This window comes from Dendrobium catenatum, unplaced genomic scaffold (genome assembly GCF_001605985.2).
Source record: "Dendrobium catenatum unplaced genomic scaffold, ASM160598v2 fragScaff_scaffold_698, whole genome shotgun sequence".
NCBI classification, from domain to species: Eukaryota; Viridiplantae; Streptophyta; class Magnoliopsida; order Asparagales; family Orchidaceae; genus Dendrobium; species Dendrobium catenatum.
Window position 1 is genome coordinate 775,553 of NW_021319160.1, and position 25,216 is coordinate 800,768.

The 25,216-nt window shown below is 35.6% G+C and overlaps 2 protein-coding genes across 2 annotated transcripts in view; both read left to right on the top strand.

Annotated features, from left to right (window-relative positions):
• The first annotated feature begins 4,463 nt into the window (after positions 1 to 4,463).
• LOC110116227 (V-type proton ATPase 16 kDa proteolipid subunit) lies at positions 4,464 to 12,826 on the top strand. Its single transcript, XM_020849724.2, has 3 exons — positions 4,464 to 4,691; positions 4,781 to 5,066; positions 12,506 to 12,826. The coding sequence occupies exons 1-3, from the start codon at positions 4,616 to 4,618 to the stop codon at positions 12,636 to 12,638; spliced, it is 495 nt and encodes a 164-aa protein (XP_020705383.1). The 5' UTR covers positions 4,464 to 4,615; the 3' UTR covers positions 12,639 to 12,826.
• A 4,309-nt stretch (positions 12,827 to 17,135) lies between these two features.
• The window catches only part of LOC110116238 (long chain acyl-CoA synthetase 9, chloroplastic), a 30,055-nt gene continuing 21,974 nt past the window's right edge, over positions 17,136 to 25,216 (top strand). Inside the window, exons 1-4 of the mRNA XM_028695862.1 lie at positions 17,136 to 17,336; positions 18,434 to 18,946; positions 19,569 to 19,649; positions 24,126 to 24,398. Of these exons, the coding sequence (XP_028551695.1) occupies positions 18,500 to 18,946; positions 19,569 to 19,649; positions 24,126 to 24,398 (801 nt within the window). The 5' untranslated portion in view covers positions 17,136 to 17,336; positions 18,434 to 18,499. The remainder of the gene's footprint in view (positions 17,337 to 18,433; positions 18,947 to 19,568; positions 19,650 to 24,125; positions 24,399 to 25,216) is intronic.

Here is a 25,216-nt window from a genome sequence, read left to right on the forward strand (position 1 = left end):
TTATACTGCCGTTATGCCACTGGATTTTCGTACGATTTCCGATTTTCTGAAATTGATGATTTGAATGCATATGAATGTGACTATTTGATTATTGTTACTGAAAGACAAGTGAAGACTGGTTGAACCGTTGGTTGGAGATCGACTTGACCTGTACAAGATGGTGGGCCGACGGGCTTTCCTTTAAAAAGGGTTTGGTGTTATCCTCTATTGATCATAGATATAACGATTGGGAGTCATAAGGAGATTACTATGCCGACGGGCACAGAGTGACGACTCTTATTGAACCAATGGATAGATATCTACAACAGCACTATGGATTATCGACTTGAAAAACGCCTTAATAGCCAGTGATTGTACTTGTTCAGTAAGACTATTGTATTGTATATATTGATTTCTGATTGATTTATTGATTACCCTACGCATGATTGATATCGATGGATTTATTGTATTGAATCGATTTATTATTGAATGGATTTACTAACGGATTTACGGACTTACTGTTATCGTACGATTTCATTGATATTTATATTATGTCATTGCGCATTGCTACTGTTATAGATACTGTATAGATATGGATATTGTATTGATTCATGGATACAAATACCGATATTATTGATTCATCGATATTATGGATTCATGGATACTATTGATTGATTTGGGTTGATTGCTTATTGATTTGATTGTTATTGCATCGATTGCTTTCAATTGTATTTGCCGATTATATTGATTTAATTTCAACTGCTCTCACGATGTATTGATTTGATTGTTTTATGGGACTCTATGCCGATTGATATTATTGACCGGAAGTAATTGCTTTACTGATTTGATTGATGCGATTTCACTGTTGTAGCATCATTCGTTGTCGTCATTGGATTGTTCTCGTTGTGGATATGGATACATACGCTGCCGTACTGACAGGGAGTAAGTGATATTGAACAACTGATCGATTTGCAAGTGTGTGTCCTAATACGATTCTATTCTATTGATTTGACTGATGCTATAGACTGATACGAGAGATAAGATGGCTAGACGACTATATTGATGTAACTGATGTTATTGACTGCTATGATAGATAATGTAGAGATTTGATGTACGCATTGATTTCTTGAGCTTTATGGATTTCCTACTGTTCACTGATTTTATTGATTTCTGTTCTGTATTAATTTCCGTATTTGCATCGACTCATTGATCATGTGCGACTGATTGATTTAATTTGATTTGATTGACCTACATATTGCTTCTATCGTGCTTTTTTCAGTTGTAGGCTTTGGTGACCTGCTGGGCTATTTAAGCTCATTATATGTGGTTAATGATTTCAGGTGCAGAGCCTCCCGCGTGAAGATTCTTCGGTCACTAGTGTAGTTTTGTTTTTTTTTTTGTAGCCTTTGGCAGGCATTTGTTTTGTAGCTGTATGGCTATTGTGTATATTCTTTTGGACGCTCCTTTTGACTGTATATATGTTGAAACGTGAATTATAGTAGTTGCTGTATTTCTTTTCTTTAATGCAATTATCTATGGATGTCTGTATTGATCTGAACGAAAAGAAAGAAAAAAAAAAAGAATGTCAGATGAATCATTTCACTATTGATATTTGGGTTGTCACATGGTCGGTAAGTGAATGGGGTCAGAAAGATCATTGTCTGACAATGGAGGTTGGAAGGATCATAATAAACGTCAGAGGTCGAAAGGACCATAGTCTACAAATGACTGGGGTTAGAAAGATTGTAGTTGGCAGGAGTCTATGGTAAAAAAGATCGTAGTAGTAGGGTGATACTCCAACAGAACTCTGATCATCAAGTAGTGGTCCGACAAAAGTCCGAGCCTCAGGTTATGGTCTGACAGCACTCTGGTATCAGGTGGTGGTCCGACAGTAGCACTTCAGCATCAGGGGGCACTCCAGCTTTGGGTGGCACTTCGACGACCTTGGATGGTCTGGTGGTGGTTACAGAACCTGGTGGTGATGCGAAAAAACTCGGCGGTGGTCAAGGAGGAGCTAGGCGGCTGGAGTTTTCTTCTTCCTCTTCCTTCTTCTCTCTTTGCTCTACTCCAGCGGTGGTTCTGCAGAACTCCATCGGTGGTCGGAGAGGAGCTAGGCGGCTGGAGCTTTCTTCCTCCTCTTCTTTTTTCTCTCTTGGATATTCCCCGGCGATGGTGCGGCAGAACTCCGACGGTGGTTGAGGAGGAGCTAGGTGGCTGGAGCTTTCTTCCTACTCTTCCTTCTTCTCTCTTGGCTCTTCCCCGGCGGTGGTGCGGCAGGACTCCGGTGGTGGTCAAGGAGGAGCTAGGTGGCTAGAACTTTCTTGCTCCTTTTCTTTCTTCTCTCTTGGCTCCTCCCCCCTTTTTCAAGAGGAAATGGGGTATTATTTATAGAATTTTTGAGTGGCATGGATTGTAAATAAGTGGAAGATCAAGAGTAAATTAGGACTGGTTCGGATAGATGGATGATCTTGATTTCTACTATCATGCATCGTTCAATGGACCTTTGATTGTCATAATGTTATAAAAATTTGATGATCTTGGGCTTGTTGGATTCATCTCGTCAAGTCGCTTCAATTCGACTATAAGCATGTCTAATTTAAAAACTGTTTGGTAATCCAAATTGTAGTTTGAACCTTCCAAAAGCGCTTTAGGTCTTTGATTTGGACCTATTTGAGCTTGGGTTGAGTCGAATGTGATGTCGTTGGGTTCATATTTCGGAGACATTCAGTTCGACTATAAGTTTGCTAAAATCAGAGTTCAGATGGTCTCCGATATAATTTTTGAAGTTTTCAAGTTGATTTTGCTACAAGATTCGTGCTCGAGCAAGGTAATTTTTTGATGATATATCACTACTTTTAAAGTAACTTTTTAATACAAAAAAATTTAGTTAAAATTTTTTTTCATCAAAAAATTACTTTAAAAATATCAAGAAATCTGTCCCAAATGAATTTTTATTTTTTAATAAATTTATAGCCGAAAATGCTCTTGATGAAATGAACCTAATAATACTAAAGCTTTGTTTGAGATATCTTTCTTATTGCTTTCTCTTTTAGATTGAAACCACAATTTCTATTTTGCCACTAATATTTTGATGCTTTGAAAAAAATATTGTATTAAAAAATTATTTCCTATAGCATATTTAAGATTTTAATTTCTTTGTAATAGTTTTGCAAAGCAGTAAGAAACATGTTTGAAACAAAGCCTAAAAGTTTATAAGAAATTAAGGCTTTGTTTGGTACGGATTTCTTACTACTTCTTAAAACAGCTTTCTAAATGTGCTTGAATAAAGTACTTGAGACGCTGGAAGTTGTCAGAAGAGAAATTTTCTAATTACTTTAAAGTGATTAAACCTTCTTTTTTTTTTTTTTGCATACTTACAATCAAAATCAAAATGGAAGTCGTCATAAGAGAAATTTTACATTTCATTTGGATGTCATTGTCACTCTAAAATACCTAAAAATATCATATGATCAATGAGAATAACACAATTTATTTGGAGTATTCTATTTTTTAGTTGAAATGACTTGGATAATCATATATATATATTTATTAGTTGTATAAATAGGATTTACTTCCAGGCATTTATGGAGATCAAAAAGAGTTTTCTCAAACACTTATAGAGGAAATAAAAAGGCTTACTAACTAACTTTCATTGAGTATCATCGTTTCTAAAATTGGAACTTTTATTTGGTTCGGTCACAGGACGTAGATCTACGTTCGGCCACCAGTAGAATCGCGCCACGCGTTCTCACTATTTACCGTGCGCCCCGACAACCCGACCCGGAACAGACCCAGGATGGCTCGATGTTTCTCGATTTTGCTAGGTATTGCTCGGTATTGCTAGATATTGGTCGCTTTTGCTCGGCAATAACCAATACCGAGTTGTACCGAGTTTTTCTAGAAAAACTCGGTACAACTCGGTATTGCTCGGTATTGGTCTTCACATAACGGTATTTCTCGTTATTGCCAAGCAATACCTAGTAATACTGAGTAATACCTCGCAATACGCGAACATAGCAATCCTAGTTTCCTGTCCGGGTCAAGTCGTCGGGCCGCGCGGTAAAGGCGACATGCTATTGGCGGTCGAACGTAGCTCTACGTCCGGTCAGAGGACGTAATAATTGTTCATAAAATTGACGCCCACCGTCATAAATAAGTTGGATACTAATGATTAACTCTAATATAAAAGAACTGTTATATAATTATATTTTATCTAAAATTTTGCATTTATTTATATCACATTTACATATTTAAATTATATTAAAAAATTATTATTATTAATTTCTTAATATAAAAAATTTATGATGTAATTAAGATATAAGATATCATATATTTAAATAAATAAAATAAATGATCTATATCTAAATATTTAAAAATGTGTATATAATATAATATATCCTACAAATTTTATTAAAAATAATTTATTTGACGATTAATAAAATATCTTATTCTTCTATAAGAGATTAGATGAAATAGCCGCTGACCATTCATTACCGTAGCCTCGTGTCGTGGCTTCCCTCCCCAATTCCTCGAAAAAAATCTCTCCTTTTTTTATTAGTTTCCTCCACCTTCCTCTTTTCCTGTATCTAAAAAAAAGGTCAGGGCTTCAGGGAAAAAAGCTTGAAGTTTTACGCAAATGGCAGGCTTTAGCGGCGATGAAACTGCTCCCTTCTTCGGATTCCTCGGCGCCGCCGCAGCGCTCGTATTCTCCTGTAATCTCTCTCCGACCGATCTCACTTATTACAGGCCTTTATCTGATTCCAACTACTTTTTTTTATATTATGTTGTTATCTATTTTCAGGCATGGGGGCGGCTTATGGGACGGCGAAGAGCGGTGTCGGCGTGGCCTCGATGGGTGTGATGCGGCCGGAGCTTGTCATGAAGTCGATCGTCCCTGTTGTTATGGCCGGAGTTCTCGGGATCTACGGTTTGATCATTGCGGTTATTATTAGCACGGGAATAAATCCCAAGGCAAAGTCGTATTACCTCTTCGACGGATATGCTCATCTCTCTTCCGGCCTTTCATGCGGCCTGGCCGGATTATCCGCCGGAATGGCCATTGGGATCGTCGGCGATGCTGGTGTGCGGTAATTCTCTCTACTTTTTTGTGGATCTGGTGATTCTATTGTTATCCTTCTGTTTCTAAGTTCTTTTTTTTTTTCTTATTTTGGCCCCTACTTATATTGCTCATAATTTAATATTTTGTTTATGCTGTTTGTAGACTGAATTGTGATTACAAACCAATATATTTTAATTTGCTTTCTGGTTTTCTTTGATTAAGCTTGGGTTACTATTGTTTTGTAGTTTGGTTTCTGATTGATCGTAGATCTTTGCTGATTGTGGTATAAATAAAGGTGTTATTTTTTCTAGGATTCAACCCTCCTTATTGCGATACAGGAAACGGGCTAAAGCTAATCAATTAGTGAGTAGCATGTCCATGATGGTTGAAAGTTGATAATGATCCCTGAAGTATTTGGATGAGGGCCACTTATTTATCTTATAGCCTTTGTGTTCTCTTTCTTGACTCAACTGAAGGAATTAGATGTCTAGATATAGTAGTTGTTGTTCCATTCACCCTAGTGAGAAGACAACCACCTGGAAGCCATGATGAAGCTGGAGAGAAGGAGATGGGACTCCATTTTCAACCCTTTTTGCTTTCTTCTAAGTGGGGAATCCTACCTTATTAATGGTAGACTACTTCCATATGTATTGCTTACTATTTCTTAGACTCTTCTACCTCGAGTTTGACTATGATCTTTGGTAGTTGACTACTATCAAAATTTGTACAATTAATCTCTTAGAAATCCTTTGTATAATATGCAAGTATGTGCTTGTGATGAGATACACGCTTGATATGAAGCTTTCAACAAAATTAGTTGAACATGGAGGTGGATAACATCTATGATAGGGTGGTGTGACCTTACAATCAAATGGAAATGTTTGGAAGTGGTGTAACCTCCAATAACATTGCATGGAATATTGAAAGAGTTTGGTAAATAAGAAAATTTTCATATTTGAAATGGTTGCAGTTTTCATTTATGGTGCGAAAGACTATTGATTCGATACTTCTTTGAAGCCATGTTTCTTTATTTGATGAACTTTTTATGTTATATATTGAGGCTAATACGTGCATTGCACTGTTGTTAATAATTTGGTATGAGTTATTACTTATTAGCATAACCTTCCACTAACATCAGAATATTCCCTGACATGACAAACTCCAAATGGCATAACAAAATGTGTACCACACTCACGTGCATACATATGCTCTATATATACTCCAATTACTGTAGCAAGCATTTCAATGAGAATGAATGGAATTCCTTTGTTGCCTTCTAAGTTGCTCTTAGTTTACTATTGTAACTTTGTCTTGCTGATAGGATATTTCTCTCTGCTTTTCTACAAGTCATACCTCTAATATTAATTTTATTTTAATTTTTAGTTGCTCAGTGACAAATGGGAAGGGATATGATGGAACTTTTAAATGATAAATGGACTCATTAGTTGACTCTTAGCAGAACGTGAAAGTTCTTGGGTGTTGTTAGACCTCAATGATAAATGGACTCATTACTATTTCTTAGATCTCTTCTACCTCGAGTTTGAGTATGATCTTTGGTTGTTGGCTACTATCAAATTTTGTACAATTAATCTCTTAGAAATCCTTAGAAATCTTTTGTATAATATGCAAGTTTGTGCGTGTGATGAGATACACGCTTGATATGAAGTTTTCAACAAAATTAGTTGAACATGGAAGTGGATAACATCTATGATAGGGTGGTGTGACCTTACAATCAAATGGAAATGTTTGGAGGTGGCATAACCTCCAATAACATTGCATGGAATATTGAAAGAATTTGGTAAATAAGAAAATTTTCTTGTTTGAAATGGTTGAAGTTTTCATGTATTGTGCGTAAGACTATTGATTCGATACTTGTTTGAAGTCATGTTTCTTTGTTTGATGAACTTTTTATGTTACATATTGAGGCTAATCCTTGCATTGCACTGTTGTTAATAATTTGGTATGTGTTATACTCACTCTCATTATTTACATCTCCACGTGAGTAGTTGATAATGAGCATTGATGGTGTTGCTGAGCTGGGAGGAGACCGACCTATTAAGGAATCATTTAATTTCTTAATGACCCTTGGGTTGAGAGGGTCAATGCATGCAACCCTTTTTGGAATCTTTTGTTATGTAAGCCATAAGGTTGAGTACTATGTTCCCTTCAATTGCATGGTATTACTATCCAAATAGTTTTCTTATTTATTTTAACGATTGTCGAGTAGTTAGTTTTTCCTTCATCTGTGTAGTCTTCCTTGATGAATATTTTAATATCAAATGACTAGAAACTCAGGGCCTCACGAGCATGCCATATTAGACAAGTTGGATCCACTTGAATAAAGGATTTGATGTGGTAAATCTAATATGGAGGTTGATCCCTTATGAGTATAATTCATTTGATGAGTAGACTAAGGTTTCGTTTGGGATGACTTTTTTACTGCTTTATAAAGCAACTTTCTAGTTCAAAATTTTTATTTTTTGTACAATAAAGCTGGTTTAAACAGCAGTAAGAAAGCTGTCCCAAACGAAGCCTAAATTGAACTGAGTTGTATACTTCACGATTTTGGTCAACCTCTTAACATCCTTGTTGCATGGTACTTGGGAAGGACATGACACTAAACCGATACACTTATTAGTGCTCACCCATCAAATATTATAGAGGGTTGGGTTCATAGGCTTGTGGGCCCGTTCAAAGTACTTGGAAACCTAAGTTGCCTATTGAGTCTTGAAGAAATTGCTGATATCTAAGTTGAGTGGGCATGTAGTAATACTGATAAGGATAGAGTTATAAATGATTACATATTGAAAAGATTGTGGGAGTACCATCTATTTAATATATGATAATAGATAATAATTTTGGTGAGTTCTCATTTAAAATTGAGGTTTAAAGATGCAGCAATAAGATGGTAGATAGAAGTAATGTGAGGTATTGAAGCTTATAACTATTGTGCTTTAAAATTTAAGCGTGCAAACTTCCTTAATTTAATCATCCATGCTTGTACGTTTCACATCAGAAAAGTAGCAGGCCAAATATAACATCGAAAGAAATTGTATACAATGATTTATGCAAAATAGTATTAACACCTTAGATTGCACTCAATAGAAATAAAGTAGTAGGGTTCTTTAGATCTAACTCTGCATAATTAGGATAAGGATAATGAATGGGATAATGATAGAAGTCTTTAAATATTATAAATTGATACAGAGCATTTTAGCTTAAATCGTTCCTTGGACGTATATTATTTAGTTTGTTACAAGCTTGTTATAGGATTCTAGAACTTCCTAGTTTTCTCTAGTTTTCTACCTAATTCTTATATATAGTATGATGTGAGGAGAGTTGAGATCATTGATGAGCATTATATGAATTGAAGCTTAGTGCTTGGTTTGTTTTCTTGTTCTTGGAAATCCTTCAAGCATCCTCTTCTTCCAACGATCCAACGATTATCTCCCCACATCTTTGGTATCAGAGCCTGGAGCTTGCGAAGAACGATGAACTACATAAGAAGGTGGGTTGTTGATGAAAATCGAAGCCGAAGAAATTGGGCGGTCGAAGAAGATCGACGCCGAATAAGATGAACGGTCGACGAAGATTGATGCTGAAGGAGATGGGCGGTCGACGACGATCGTCGCTGAAGGAGATGGACGGTTGACGACGATCGACACTAAAGGTGATGGGCGGTCGACGACGAAGAAGATGATTGTCCTTCGCTCCAACTTCCACTCCAATGGCAAGATCCGCCGCCCCACTATCATCCACTTGAACTTTCGCTCAATTGGCGGAATCCCATGCCCGACCATTTAGTCCACAATCAACCCACGGCCTTCGTTCGCGACTCGCCTCTGCTCTGACCCCATTCCATCACCCATGATTCTGCCTCCGCATTGTCTCGTGACCAGGACCGCAATCCCGCTTCGTCTCGCGAGCAGACCAACGCCCACAATTCTGTTCCTCCGACATCAGCTAGCTCCATTCCTCCGACATCAGCTAGCCCCATTCCTCTGATATTTTTCCATTGCCGGAATGTCACAAACCTAGAGTTCAATATCAATAAGATCTGCGATCCCCAACAACTCCAGCACAATTTGCCACATCCGCAACACTCGACCTGCAATTCTCTAACCGACGAAACAACCGCCGATGCCACTCCGCCATCGCTGCTCGCTCCGAATTTGGTCATCCCAGCATTCTCCTTTTGCTTCCCCAACAAGTCCGTGCAACCGACACCACTCCAGCATGATCTTAAAGTTGTTGTTGAACCAGAAGAAGCAACCACCGCTGCCACTCCACATGACCACGGTCCTGCCCCACTCCCGGACCCGCTCAGTTCCCACAATACCATGCCCGACTCCGCACTTGAAGCCATGGAGAAGCCCTTTTGTGACGTCGGCGACGTGAAGAATTCTGCCATCTAGATAATGATGAACTCAATACTCATTCAAGGAGTTCTTGCAATTCAGAAAAGTCAATGGCTGCTGCTCATGAATGCAAGATTTGCAATGATACTGAAGAGAAAAAAATTTCCTTGCATCCACAAAGTTGAGACTTGCAAAAGATTGGCTGAAGAAGGAATTTCAAATTCTGAACCATTTTGTTGACCGCGGTACAACAATAGTTAAGGGGAAATCTCATCTGCATCAAGCCATCAAGATTTTTGGAATTAAAAGAGAAATTAGTTATGTCTGGTCGTGATGGTTGTGAAGATTATGCTTCAGGTGGTATTGGAGTCGTTTCCATTATAGGTGTGCAAATCCTTAATGTGAAGTCCACTGACAAAGCTAATCCAATGCCATGCTCACAAACTGCTCGACGTAATGTTGTTGATTGCTTCGGGCAGTTGGGTGTTGACGATTTGTTTGTTGAGATTGACTTAATATTTCAGGACAAAAAATATAGGTAGCTGATCCTTCTTAAAGTTCATGAGATAAGTTCAAAATGCTTGCGCTGCTTAAATTTTGCATATAAAGATTACTGCACAGACAATGGTGCGCTCAATGTGCTTGAGGAAATGAAAGCACTTGGTGTGAAGCCAAATTCGATCAATTACAAGTTGTTGTTGGAGGCCGTGGGAAGAGGTGGAAGGCCATGACAGGTGAAGAACATTTATAAGGAGATGGTTGGTAAAAACATATTACCAAATATGATTACTCATTATTCGCTTATCATAGCTTATTCCCAAGCTTGGTATGTCATGGATGCCCTGACTATGTATAGGGAAATAAGGAGGCGGTCAATGGAGCTCAATTTGGTTTTATAACATGTTTTTGTTTTTGTGTGCTAACATTGGGTATATTGATGAAACTGTTGAGATTTTTGAAAGAGACAAAAGGGTTGCAGGATGCGTTAATTCTTGGATCATGCCTCAAAGAATTAGTTGCAACAAAGGAAGGGTTGATTTGGTTGTTTCCAATCTACAACTTTGAGGTTGATGCTTACAGTTGTAATATTGTGCATTTGATCAAATCATAGAAGGTGAGCTTATAATGTCCTTCTTAATGGATATGTGAAGGTTGGGCAGATTGATGTTGCTACTTCTGAAGAGATGTCGCCCAATTTCTATACATTCAACATATTTGTGTCAAGGCACTGCATGTCCCGTAGAGATTGGAAAGGACTGGTTCAGAACTTGTTTAGAGATTCAACAATGAATAAGCTTGTGTGTATGTATCTAAGACGCAAGGTCTTCGACCTAGGAGGATTGATCATAATTTCTATATATATCTTTCTCCCGATGACGTGCCTTAACAGAGTCGAGCCCTTTTGACGCAAGAGGATAATGATGCAGAGCATTTTAGCTTAAATCGTTCCTTGGACGTATATTATCTAGTTTGTTATAAGCTTGTTATAGGATTCTAGAACTTTTTAGTTTTCTCTAGTTTTCTACCTAATTATTATATATAGTATGATGTAAGGAGAGTTGAGATCATTGATGAATATTATATAAATTGAAGCTTAATGCTTGGTTTGTTCTCTTGTTCTTGGAAATCCTTCAAGCAACCTCTTCTTCCAACAATCCAACGATTATCTCCCTACATCATAAATCCTGAAAAGAAATGAACTATAAAATAAATTGTTTTGCTCAATATTTTTATTTATTTATTTATTTATTTATTTTTTTGCTCAATATATTTATCCTATAAACCTAGTTTGGCATTATTTTGCCACACCATTGCCAGATTTGATACATTTGAGGTCATACTAGTCCCTCCCAATTGATTTGATTTGGCTTATTTTTCATTATCTTCTCTAGGTTTGCCAATAGAAAATATTTATCTGATTCTAGTTGGGCTTATTTAACTTGCGTGGATTAGAAAGCTTGATTTGGAAAACAATAAGTTGACTCAATTCCATTATTTGATTAGATGTAATTAAAAGTTATTATGTATTTTTTGAAGCCTCTCAAAAGTGATGATAGTATTTCTAATAATGCCTAACAACGGAGATCATATTTTCTGATAAAGAAAATACTATTCTCCTCTAGATAATTATACATGAACAAATTATCAGTGATAATAGTGCTATCTTCCTTATGAATTGCTTGTTCTTTCTTAGATCTCTTCTACCTTTAGTTTGAGTATTATATGTGATTGTAGACTACTCCAAAAACTTTGAACTCTTCATGTCTCTTTGATATCCCTTTGAGTGGATTGGGTAGAGTCGACTAGATTATCACTATGAAAGGGACTCTAGTGCTTTCGACAGACAACAATATTTAGTTGTGATCCTCACTGTTATAGGATTTGTCTCCCAGAATTCTGCCCCCCCTGATGCGATGCAGGTTTTAGGCTAAAGCTAATTTATTAGAGAGCGCCGTGTTTAAGATGATTAGAAGTGGAAAGTGATCCCCAAAAGTATTTGGATGAGTGTCACCTATCTACTTGCATCGACTTAGGCTTCGTTTGAGACTGCTTTTTTATTGTTTCTTTACTTTAAAAATTTAAATTTGTTATACTAGAAAGATGCTTTAAGAAGCAGTAAGAAAGTTGTCCCAAATGAAGTCTTAGACTAGGCTTCGTTTGAGATGGCTTTCTTACTACTTGTTAAAGCAGATTTCTAGCTCAAAATTGCTCAAAATTTTTTATTTTTATGCTTGAAAGCTGCTTTAAGAAGCAGTTAGAAAGCCGTACCAAACGAAACCATAAAGAGTTACACTGCATGGAGCATGAAATAATTGTTCAATTCACCTTAATGAGAAGTGCGAGTGGGCAGCCACCTTGACCTGAGTGAAGCTGGAGAGGATGAGCTAGGAATGCTAAGCATAAGTATTGAGGTTAGAGTTGAGCAGCTGGTCCTCAGAATTAGAGCTTGTAAATAAGGAATTTTTTTTTGCAGTATGTGCATAAATTTCTATTATTTATTCATTGAATATTTTGATCTCCTCTTTCCCTCTATATAAAACTCGAATATTGATTGTCGATGCAATTTTATGAATATTTTCATTTGATTCTGATTATTGTCCATTGACAGGGCCAATGCCCAGCAACCAAAGCTCTTTGTGGGAATGATTCTTATTCTTATTTTCGCTGAAGCTCTTGCTCTTTATGGTCTCATTGTTGGCATCATTCTCTCTTCTAGAGCTGGTCAATCTCGCGCAGACTAGGAAACTTTTTATCTTTGGCTCATCTTTCTTCATGGTCTTTATTTTCGCTGAAAGTCTTTAATTTAGTTCTGGCTTCTCTTATGATTGTAGCGAGATATTAATTGTCATCATCAATCCTTTCGGTGAAAGTTGTCAAATGTTGTACTTATCTTTGCTACTATATTTCAGGACCGGCTTCAGATTGATCGATATGTTCTTTATTATCAGTTTAAGGATTCGTTTGAGATGGCTTTTTTATTGCTTCTTAAAACAACTTTTGAGTACAAAAAAATTTAACTTTTGTACTACAAAACTGTTTTAATAAGCAGTAAAAAAGTCGTCCCAAACGAAGCCTAAATATGCATTTTATGTTGTGGTGTGTTTGATTCAAATTTATTTAGTTAGAATATGTTGGATCTTACTTCAAAGATAGAGAAGGGGCAACCAAAAAAAAAAGAAAAAAAGGTGTGATAGAATTTTTTATGAGATAAGAACTTTAGAAGTTGAATTATTGTGACTAGTCAACTTAGGCTTTGTTTGGGATGACTTTTTTATTGCTTCTTAAATCAATTTTTTAGCATAAAATTTTTAATTTTTTGTGTTAAAAAGATGCTAAGAAGCAGTGAGAAAGCCATATCAAACAAAACCTTAATCATTTTTTTTGTAGGATGGGTAAATGAGTGATTGAAAAGATGAGCATTGTATGTAGTTGTTAAAGAATATTGGATCTTGAGAAGCGTCGAGGAGCGGTCGAGGGAATATTGAAAGGTGGGTGATGATAAGCGGTTTGTTCATTCATTCTTTTGATAGGAGGAGATCGAGCGACATGAAATATGGGCGCAAGATGTCGGAAATTTGTGTAACAAGGGTTAATGGGTTTTGCTCATTCTCAAATAAGAAGGGAGACAAAAGCAATTGAGAAGGTGCACATTAGTGGTTAAAGTGTATTGGTTGTCAATTATGGCTAAAGTGTTATGACATTGTTGATCGAGAATGTAAAAAATCAGGCATTAACAAATGATCTGGTATTCTGGTTGTTGGTTGTTCTCTTAATAGGATGAGAGATTAGATAACTAGAAAAGCAAAGGTTGGTTGTCAGCCATTTGTAATTTTTATAGGATGTTTGAAATTGTTAAATTGACTCTTTATGCTCCAAATACTCTATTGATGGTGCAATGAAAGTAGTAATGTTTCTTTAGACCGAATGACTTAGGCTTCGTTTGGGACGGCGATTTCTTGATCCTATGATTTATCAGTAAAGTAGTTAATTGAGGCTTCGTTTGAGCCGTCTTTTTTATTGCTTTTTTAAACGGAGTTTTGATACCAAAATAAAAAATTTTGTACTAAAATTTCATTTTAAGTAGCAATAGAAAAGCTGTTGAAACGAAACTTGAATCTGAATATAAAAATCAACTGAAACTTGATTCTCTTGATAGGAGGAAGATTAGAAAACCGTGAAGATTAGAGGTGTCAATTTTGGGTCACGGGTCGGGTTCGGATCGAACCTGAAATTGACCCGGCACTATTCAGGTCAACTCGAACCCGACCCGTTTTTGTATACAGGTAGGTTTTGCGGATCCGAACCCGACCTGCTTTGGATTCAACACGGCACACCGGGCCATGCTTTGGCGTTCCGCGTTCGATCGTGGGACCGCGGGATGCGCGGCTGCCGCGACACTGCGGCAGATACGACTTCGGACAGTCGGACCTCCGGACCGCGGGATGCGCGACTGGCGCGACAGATTTGAGTCACTCGATCGTGGGGCGGGACGCGGGTCCGCGTGACCGCACTCAGTTGCGTTGCCGAACTGGTCAGCTGGATCGCGCCATCACGGGCAGACTCGATCGTGGGGCGGGACACGGGTCAGCGGGACCGCACTCAGTGGCACTGCCGCACTGGCAGACGAGTCACGTACTGACGCCGTCACGCCTGGCACTCGGCAGCGAGCCATCGAGTCTACGCATGCGGGCAGAATGACGCGGGCAGACCGGGCAGTCGGGTCATTTTCGAGTTCTCGGGTCAACCTGAACCTGTCCCGTTTTTTGAAACGGGTCGAAAATCTGAACCCGACCCGTTTCGGGTTCGGGTCAACCCGAACCCGAAATTTTCGTGTCGGGTCCAATATTGACCCCCCTAGTGAAGACAGATGTTAGATTTTAGTGGTCGGATGATATTGAATTTGAATTGTTGGATGTGTGAGTGGTATACTTTGGATCGTAGTCACTCAAAGTAAAAAATCTTATGTGTGGAGTTCGAACACGAGCCACACCAGACTCCGTACATAATAATTTCACCTCAATAATTTGGAAGGGGAACGGTTTCGTCCAAACATCTATGATTTTTGCATTGGACGACCCTTCAATTTTCAGCCATTTTAAAAATCAAAACTCTATTAAATAAAAAGGCCAAAACTTCGACGTCCAGACTCAAAAGTCTACAGAATGGCGCCTACGTTATTATTTAGACGTCAGATTTTGTCTGGCACGTGTCAGCAGCAGGTTTGTTTAAGCCCTACTCAATCAATTTCGGCCGTACGCTTCCTGCCAGATCGAATCGGACGAACTAGATGAACCCAACGCTGCCATTGATGCCCGTCCATTCAAACCGTCAACATCGGCTCACATCAAACCGAACCGGGTCAAACGTGAACCTTCCTCGAACTCGTTTCCCGCTCGTTTCACATTACATTGGGAATTTATTGACATGGGCTCCATCTGTTCTAAACTGAGCTCTCCTAAAATTTTAGGTTTATTTATTTTTTTCGGATTTATGAAATTTAAATCAGTTTGATTATACCTTCAATTTTAATATTTTTGACAAAAGAAAACTGTGTCTAAAATATCTCTATAGAATTTCTTTCATCAAATATTTTTTTTTTAATTTTTTCATCAAATATTAACCCGAGAAAAAGACAAAATTGCCCAAAGAATTCATTGGAATAATCTATCAGGATTTTCGTATTGAGAGTTTTTTTTTAGATTGAGAGTTTGTTTAGAATGTCCGTAAAATAATTATAAAAATATTATAGAAAAAGGTAAAATAATAATTTTAAAATTATGATTGCGGTCCGAAAATAAAATAACAGGAAAGCTATTCAAAAGGTTTCATTTGGATCAGTGTTCTTACTGCTTTGTAAAGTTGTTATAAATAAAATATTTTTAAAAAAATATTATAGAAAACAACTTTCCTGTATACATTTTTCTAAAGCAATAAAAAGAGAATAATCAAATAGAAATTATAATTATGATCTAAAAAATAAAATATTAAAATGTTATTTCAAATGAAATTTTAATATGTGAGAAAAATATATCTGAAGAATCATCCACTTATCTAATTGACTCCGTTTATTCATCATTTTAATTTTAATAAATATTTATGATTAATATTTTAATTTAGTTGATTTTTTATGAATCTTAATACAACTTATTAATTCTTAATTTCACCAATTAAATAACCTAATATTGTTATTTATTCATATGATGTTTTAAAGTAATTTTCTATGAGTTTGTGCTTCACGTCACCCATCATTTAATTAATATTTTTATATTTATTTTTACAAACCTCAAATATCTAAATCATATAAAAATATAATTAATATTAAATCATCTACAATAAAACATATTTTCTCATGCATATGTTTCGATATAGATTTAGACACTAATATGATATAAATAAATATAAAAAATGTTATTTTAGAAAAATTAATATATAAGAATTTTATATTATGTACGTAAAATCCCTATTATTAAATTTCATATTTATTTAAATTTTAAATATTGAAGATAATTCACTAACAACTTATTAGAATTTAATCAAATATACTATCTATCATTTGCAAATATAATTTTTAAAAGGCAAGTTACATAAATAGTAGTCAAGCTCGAGTTACCTCTACGTTGAGTTTGAACTTGATTAATTATCAAGTTTAAAACTCGAGCTTTATTTTACGAGTTTGAGCCGGCTCACAAGCTATCTTATTTATTTTTAAAGAGAGAAAATGATTATGATTCAAGTAAATATCATCATAAAATAGTAAAAAAAAAAGAAGAAAAATAAGAAAGAATCACTCAATATAAGAAAATTAAGATATAAATTTTAAACACTTCAACTAATTTTTAAATTAAAAATCCTAAATGCTAATATATTTTTATTTTAAGTGCATTTTATAATAGTATTTTTTAAACAAGCCACCTCACAAGCTAAAGAATCGAGTCAGTGCTGACTCAAGCTTGACTTATTAGCTCATTGAGCATGACTTACGAGCCATTTATTGAGTCGAGCCCAAGACGATGATAAGTTAGCTTGACTCAGTTACACTCCTAACTGGCGAGATGTGATGAATGATAGATTGATTGCTTGATGATTTGACGACATGATTATATCAAAATGTATTATTTTTATTTTATTTTGATATTTTAAGTATTGTGTGTAAATACTAAATAGTTAAATTTAAATCTATTTTTTTCTCTGTCTTTCTATATATATATATATAACACCTATAAATTCTTTGAGATATACTTTCCTGTAATCGTAGTCGTATCCAAATCGCCCCGTATTAGAAGAAAGAGATAAATTCCGAGAAATGATGAAGCGGTGGACATGAATTTAATATTTTGCAAATTCGTTCAGAGGTTCCCAATTTCCCAATCTATGGATACTCCGAGCTCTCCGCCTCCTCTCTATTAAGGACACGCCTCTTTAATCAATTTTCTTCCTAGGTCTGGCCAGGAATCAATCATTCTATGCAGTGGTCTCTTAATCGAGCTTTTTCCTTCTAGCTTCTGTTTCAGTGAGCTGGATTCGATCTTTGTTTTTTGTTTTTTGTTTTTTTTTAATTTGCGCGTTGGAAGTTGAGAGATTTTTCTATCTGGTGGGCTCTTTGAGTTGGATGCAGCTAGCTTTCGCACTGTATTATGGAAAATGTAGTGGAACATTTTTTTTGAGTGATTCGTAGAGTTGTTGACGGGTTTAATGTATTTGATCTTTTTGCTTTATTGTGGGTAATGGAACGGCGTTTCCTAGTCCATCATCCAAGGTGGGGATGTGGATTAAAATGGCCGATCAATGTTTTCTGTTTATTTTAACCTAATTCATTATAGTATTTTTGCCAGAATTTACTTCAATTTGACCAAACAGAAATATGAGCTTTAAATTCTACAGGTTATTTGAAATCTAGTTTCAGGCACCTTTTTGGTTAAGTCCATGAGTCACTAAATGTCATCTTTCACATGATTTAACGGATATAATTATTTTTCTCTTTCACAAATCTTAAATCCTGAAACAAAAAATTTATCAGCTTTTCACAGTTGTGAATTTGTCTACCTAACAGTTTTCAAGTTTTAATGTCCTCATGCTTTACTAAATCTAGATTTATAAGATTTGTTGAACTCTACCTGATTTAAATCCTCCCGGTAGCCAAACGGCCCCTTAAGATTGAATTGTGTTAGAGAATTATATTCTGCTGAATCTCCCCTTAAGGCAGAACCGACGCTATAGTAGTTTTGGGTGAGCCATTGAATATTAATTTTTTTGACGTTTTGTTATATCTTTTCTGATTTTGTGTGTTAAGGTAGTTTTTTTATCTGTTTCGCCGGGATCTGCTAGGTTTTTATATGGATTTATTTGGGGTGTGAGGTTTTATTCTTTTTTTAGTAAGAGTAGTTGTAGACAATGGAGATTTGAATTGTGTCTCTCGTTTTATTGAGTCCTTCTGTCTCTTTTATTTAATAGAAGTAATGGCTTCCCAGTTTCATGTGGCTAAAATGCTTCGAGTTGCTGATGCTAATACTACTTTTTTGGCCGGATTTATTGATAGGTGCTGTAGTGGGTTTCTGTATCTAGAAGCTTCTGTTGAGCTCATTGATAGGTGTTTTACGTGAGAATGAATCCATATATTGTCGGTGCTTTTCTGCCCATTCTGTTATCTTTGATATTCCAAAAAACAAAGAGCAGGAAGAAGCGTGGCTTACCAGTAGATGTTGGTGGAGAGCCTGGATATGCACTTCGCAATTACCGTTTTGATGCACCTGTGGAGTCACTTTGGGATGGGGTCACAACCATATCTGAGCTGTTTGAGCAATCCTGCAAGAAGTTCCCAAACAAGCCCTTGTTTGGAACTCGAAAGTTTATTTCCAAGGAAAGTGAAAAGAGTCATGATGGAAGATACTTTGAGAAGTTTCATCTTGGGGACTATGAATGGCTAAATTATGTTCAAGCTTTTGATACTATTTGCAACTTCGCTTCTGGTTTAATCCAGCTTGGTCACAAAAAGGAAGAGCGTGTTGCGATCTTTGCTGACACGAGGGCACAATGGCAGATAGCTTTACAGGTACTTTATGACAAAGCTCAGCATTCTCTAGAGCTAAATATTTTGGAAGAAAAGTCAAATTTGCAGTTATGGAACATTATATTGCACAACACATTTATATTTGATGTGTATTTAAGCTGGCATATCTAAAAAGACTTGGTTCAAAAGTATTTGAAATGACTTTTTTTTATTAGATTTATATGAGAATTTGACTCTTAATAGGATACAATGGTGAAAAAAATTTATGTAACCGACTCACGAGTGGGATAAAGGCTTGATATTGTTGTTGTTGTATATATTTAAGCTGATAAAATTGGATGCTATGATGACATAGTTAGACAGATGGCTAGTGAAACATGTTTATTATTCCTCCATATACATGGTTATGGTTCTTTCATTTGTAGATTTTCAAACTTTCTTGAGTCCTATTATTTGCCATCGCCATCAAGTTCCTAAGTCTACTTTTACGTCTTAAATAGCATTTAATGTATTCACGAAGAAGAAAGAATCATTTTAGGAATGCTATTCTTCAAATTTGAGGTTTTGCAGGTTCCACGTTGAATGTAATATGCACAATTTGGTGAATTGCAATAAATTTTCTATTTTTGATATGCTAAACTAATGTAATTCTCCTTTCTGGAAGGGTTGCTTTCGGCAAAATCTCACGGTAGTTACTATATATGCTTCTTTGGGCGAGGAAGCTCTTTGTCACTCTTTAAATGAGGTACCATATCTCTTCTGTCTCTGTCGTTTTATGCACAAAAAATGTATATCAGATGATGTTCATTTTGCACGCCTCTAAACATTTTTCTTATTAATTATATATGAGTTATGAATGCATTATCATGAGGTTAGTTCACGTTTTTCTAGTGGTATAATTCTTCTGAAAAATAAGTTGTTAGCTTCATATAAAACAAACAAATTTAATGCAGGAATATTTACAGCATATTATTATGTAACCAGATTAAAGGTAAAATTTGAGTTGCTAAGTGAAGTGCTATAGGTCTGGTTTTTACTCTGATGCCTTGCATAGATTTGAACTGGTTGGGACGGTTCAAGTGGAATGAAATCGTATTGTTTTATGTATTTTACTCCAGTGTGCCTTGTCCTAGTGCTCTAAAAAGTTAAAAAGTCATGGACATTGATCTTCTTGTTCTCTGGTGGAAGTATAGAAACGCTACAAACATAATGGATTCATCTCTTTAAGATGTTACCCAAGCATGTTTATCCTTTTTGATTTGCCCCAGAGTACTATAGTGATGAAACATTCCTTATTTATAGACCATAAGTCACTTGTATTGAATGGAATCTTATTTTCTTGACAACTTTTCACTTTGAATAAGGGTGGTAGCTTTGAGTTTTAAAAACATTCACTCAGTATGTTTTTGATCATTTCTCATATGCCTAATTTTTTGTGATTTATACTTGGCTAAAACAGTATTGTTGACATCATTTTTTGATGTATTATTGATACTTAGGCTCTTTATATTTCATACGTTCTTTCTAGGTTTATCTAGGAGATGTCACTACACATAACACATACACATTTGTTTCTTTTATTACAGCACACACCCATGAGGAATTTTTTGGGGGGTCCTAGTTTACTCAATCTCTAGCACGTATACTAGAGCCGTTTGCCAATTTACCTTGATTGGTGCACCCTAAGCTTTGGACATTCTTGTTAAACCGGTCCATTGGACCGGTCCAGCTGGTCCACGCGGGACCGGCCCAGGCGCAAATGAGGTGGAACTTTTCCGCCTTCTGATATGCCGATCAAGCCGCCAAGTTCATGGGAGCCCATTTGGAAGGGTTTTTGAGGGAATTGGGAGGGAAAATTGAATTTAGGGACTATTTAGGGATTTCCTTTTGATTTGTATGCATTAAATAGTTTGTTTTCCTAGGGCTAGGACATCTTGAATTTGGCTGATTTTGGGATGTCTTAGTTTTATGTTTTGGGCTCTAGATTTGTCTAGAGATTGGGAGAGATCGATCCTCCTCTCGAATAGAGGATCACTTGATCTTGTTGTTTTCTTCTGATCTATTTGATTCTTGTAATAAAATTATTATTATTTTGGTATTCTTTTGGAGTTGGGAAATGTTTTTCGCTGATTTTCTGAAATTGATAGGATTTGCTTGAAATCTTCAAGTGTTTCTATCAATTCTCTTGTTGATTGACTTAGATCTCTCTCAATATATTGTTCCTGTTGTTGTGAGTCGTCCTCATCTATTGATGGCCCAAGATACCACACTCTCAGCTTAGTCAACTTAAGACATCCTGATTTATATATTAGGTTTGACTCAATGTCCTATTCCCCTGATTAAGTTGCATTCCAATAGATATTTCAGAATCATAGTTGCTCTCTAGTTGGTTATGAGACTTGTAGGTTGCGTTAGTCTATGTACACCGTGCATCACCATTGACCCTCATTTCAAATTTTACTAGTAGCACCATGCTCATTATAATCAGGGAATTTGAGAGGTTTAATTTACCCCTATATTTATGTCAATTATCATAATTACATCAAATTATAATTTGCCAAAACAATGGCACAACTTTATTATTTTGGACATAACTTTTTGTCTTATATTGAAATTGCACTATTTTGGTGTTGTTGGAAAGATGGTGAAATTGTCTATAACCTTTATGCTATTCACATTAGCTGATTTCAACACAATAAGTCACATTTTTCATATGAATTAACAAGTAAAAATATAATTTAAAAAAACCCTTAATTTGTTTCACTATTTCAAATATAACTTTTTTGTCTAATATCAAAATCTATATTTATGCCTTGGTTTCATTGTATTCATGGGCTGGGCTTGTGTTGCATCAGTCATGATTAAATGCTTGTAAAATACAGGTTCGTGTAGGTGGTTGTGATGTGATTTAATCAGAGCTATGATTTCGTTGTGTTATTATTGACATCTGTCTTACAACAATAGATCCTAGGATAGCCAGACCTTAGGAGGATAAGTGAATATTGATTTATATTCTTTTTTTTCTACTTATATTTTAGTTTTTTACACTATATTTTATCTATTTTATATTGATTGCTCTGTGATTACATTACTTGGGTTAACTTTGCTGAAGATTAGAGTTCTAGTATTGCATATCATTTACTTAAAGGTCTAATTCATTTAGAATAAAACAAAAGCACGTTGTCTATGTTTTTCAGTAGCAATAGTGACTGGCATTTGGTCTATCTTAATGGACATAGAAAAGTGATATGTCAACTTCCAACATCGTTGATGCACATGTCATATCATGATCTTGTGAGTCTACAAATAGTCAATGATTCATTTTAGGATAGATAACTTAGACATATACACAATACATAGATGATTCTTCTCCATCTAGCTAACTCTAGGGCGTGTCTTTCTTTCATCCACTTGAATTTGACCAACCTCTCACTTACACACGCAACTAGGTAAGATAGTGACATTCTTGACTAGATAGGAATATAGGATGTAAGTCCAACATTTTGGGCCTCATGGTCATTTGTTTGATCTACATTCTTCTATGATCTAGAAGACTCCCAATCCTTAGGATCTAAAGCCTCTCCTAGGCTTCTCCCTTCATGTGATTGTGGAGTATAAGTCCTATCCATCAGCCTAGGACTAGGTCCCCTCATACCTCTAGGTCTATACAGTCCCATCGGACGACGTAATCCTTGGTTGGTGATAAGGATCCTCATTTTTTTAGAAGTCTGATCATCTTTTCTTACTAAGTAGTCCAGGAACTACGACAACCCAGAACGTTGGACAATCATGTGAGTTGGATTGGGGCCGTCCTCCTATCCCTTAGGTTAGTTTACCATTTCTTTGGGTTTAATCAACCCTTCCTTAGGATAGTTCTTCATCTATGTAGGATAGTCATCATCTTTCTTAGGGTTAGTTTTCATTTTCTAAGATAGAGATCTTTTTCTCTAGTATAATCTTCCTTCCTTCCTAGGATAGATCCTTTCCTTTAGATAGTTCTTCTCTTAGGGTAGCCATCCTCATTCCTAGGATTAGTCATATCCTCCTTAGGATTAGTTTCTTATTTCTAGAATATAAATATTCTTCTCTAAAATAGAGTTATTCCTTAGCATAGATCCTCTCTTTGTTTGTCATCCGCTAAGGTCATCTATTAATATCCCACTCTTTGGCAATCTTATAGGTTTGTATAGGTTCCGTTCCCTGACAACTTTCTTGAGCTATAATTCTGATTTTTTTTTATGAGCCAAACTTTTTTAATATTCTAGATTATATGTCCATCTTTGAAGATGTCTTCTATGGCTTTTCATATTCTCGAATATCTATATGCAAGAATTACATTTGTACAAATCAAAATAAAAAGCTTCTTATAGGAAGAAGATTCATTCGTACTCACGATTGGGTTATTATGATCACAATCCTATGATTGTGTCTTCCCTATCCTAAGAGCTAACCCATATACTCCATCACAACATACATCATCATCCACTACGCATTATGAGCCTTAGCATACCTCAGGATATTTACGTCCTCACCTATATTATGGATTGCTTATTGCACTATCCCTCCGTGCTCATATTCTTTGACTCATCTCTTTATTTTGTGTCCTTCCATTCTTTATTGGAAGAAATCAATTATTATAGAATAAACACTATTAGAATACAATTAAGATTTCTTTATCGAGAATTTTCTTGGGCATCACTAAAGATGTTATTAGCCTTAAGAAGAATGTTTTTTTGGGGAAACTTTGACGCCAAAACTCTAAATTCAAAATATGGGAATGTTCAGGGGATTCAATGATCTGGCTTGTTTATCATTAGTATCATGAGTTCTTAGAGTAGATTGATTTATGACCAATCCTCTATAGTAATTCTTTGATATCATCCAAAGTTAGTATTCTCCCCAATTTCAAATATCTTCCTACATATTAAAAAAAAATGCACCATCTAAAACAGGCATCATATGAATTTTCAAGTTTTTGTTGCTATTTATTTGTAGTAGTGTTGGTTAATATATCTCTCTCTCTCTCTTATTGTTGATATGGTTGACAACAATGATTCTTGAATGAAAACTTCTTATAAGATTTGGAAAATGTTCATAAATCCATGCTTGGCTTATACTTTGCTTTTTTGTTTTCTTAACAAAACAAACTATTCATTGGTTTCAATAGCATGAAAGCTTCTAAATACAATTTCTTTTTTTAACTACTATAATCCCTTGCCAGACAGAAGTTACAACTGTCATATGCGGACAAAAGGAGTTGAAAAAACTCATCGACATAAGCGGACAACTTGATACTGTAAAACGTGTAATTTGGATCAATGAGGAGGGCATTTCAAACGATACTTCACAATTTCAGAATGCTGCTTCATGGACCGTCTCCTCATTTGTTGAAGTAGAGAAACTGGGCAAGGAAAATCCTGTTGAAGCAAATTTGCCTCTTTCAGCTGACGTCGCTGTCATAATGTACACTAGTGGGAGTACTGGTCTACCTAAGGTTGGTTGAAGGCAAGAACCTAAAAAATTTCTCTTTTTCTAACCTATTTTGCAGTTGCTTCAATGATGTTCAGCTGCATATTTTTTGTTCAAAGCATCTGATAAAGTTTGTTATCATTTGAAGTTGTCATGTTTTAAATTTCATGCTATTTGCAGTATTGCCTACCTTTAAATCCTTATATAATTCATGTTGGGTAAGATCGAATTATTCATTACGGTGATCTTGTGAAATATTGGGTTCATTTTTAGTGTTGGGTACTAAGAATGATAGTTATTCATTACGAAGAAAGTAAAATTATTCTATTGCTTTTTATTTTTATACAATAAAATGATCTTTTTTGAGAATTACCATCCAAAAGTAAATAAGATTTCTAATATGCTTGTAGATTACTTTCAAACATTTTATAATATAGTCAAAATCATAATTATTCTTCTCCCACTATTTAGAGTAGATAGTATGAATCCTTATTTTCCATTTGTTCACGTTGAGTTATTGTTAAGGTGTTAAAACTTATTCTTTGTAATCTTTTGAACAACTTCTATGCATGTAACGCGAGTCTACCTTATTTTCCTTATAATCTTTTGACGCTAAATTTATAGACAGATTTTCTATCCTTCATTATACATGTCTAAACCACTTAAATTTATTTTTAATCACCTTATCTTCGGTAGATTTCACTTCAACCTTTCCTCTAATATAATCATTGCTTAGTTTATCCATCTAAATTTTATCACATATTCGTCTTAACTTTCACACTTCTATCACACCAAACTTCAATATTAATTACTTCTTTACAACCTAATATTCCGAACCATATA

Coding starts and splice junctions, on each gene's coding strand:
- LOC110116227 (XM_020849724.2), top strand. CDS start 4,616: ATGGCAGGCTTTAGCGGCGATGAAACTGCTCCCTTCTTCGGATTCCTC. Junction 4,692..4,780: donor CGCAGCGCTCGTATTCTCCT/GTAATCTCTCTC, acceptor ATCTATTTTCAG/GCATGGGGGCGGCTTATGGG. Junction 5,067..12,505: donor GTCGGCGATGCTGGTGTGCG/GTAATTCTCTCT, acceptor GTCCATTGACAG/GGCCAATGCCCAGCAACCAA.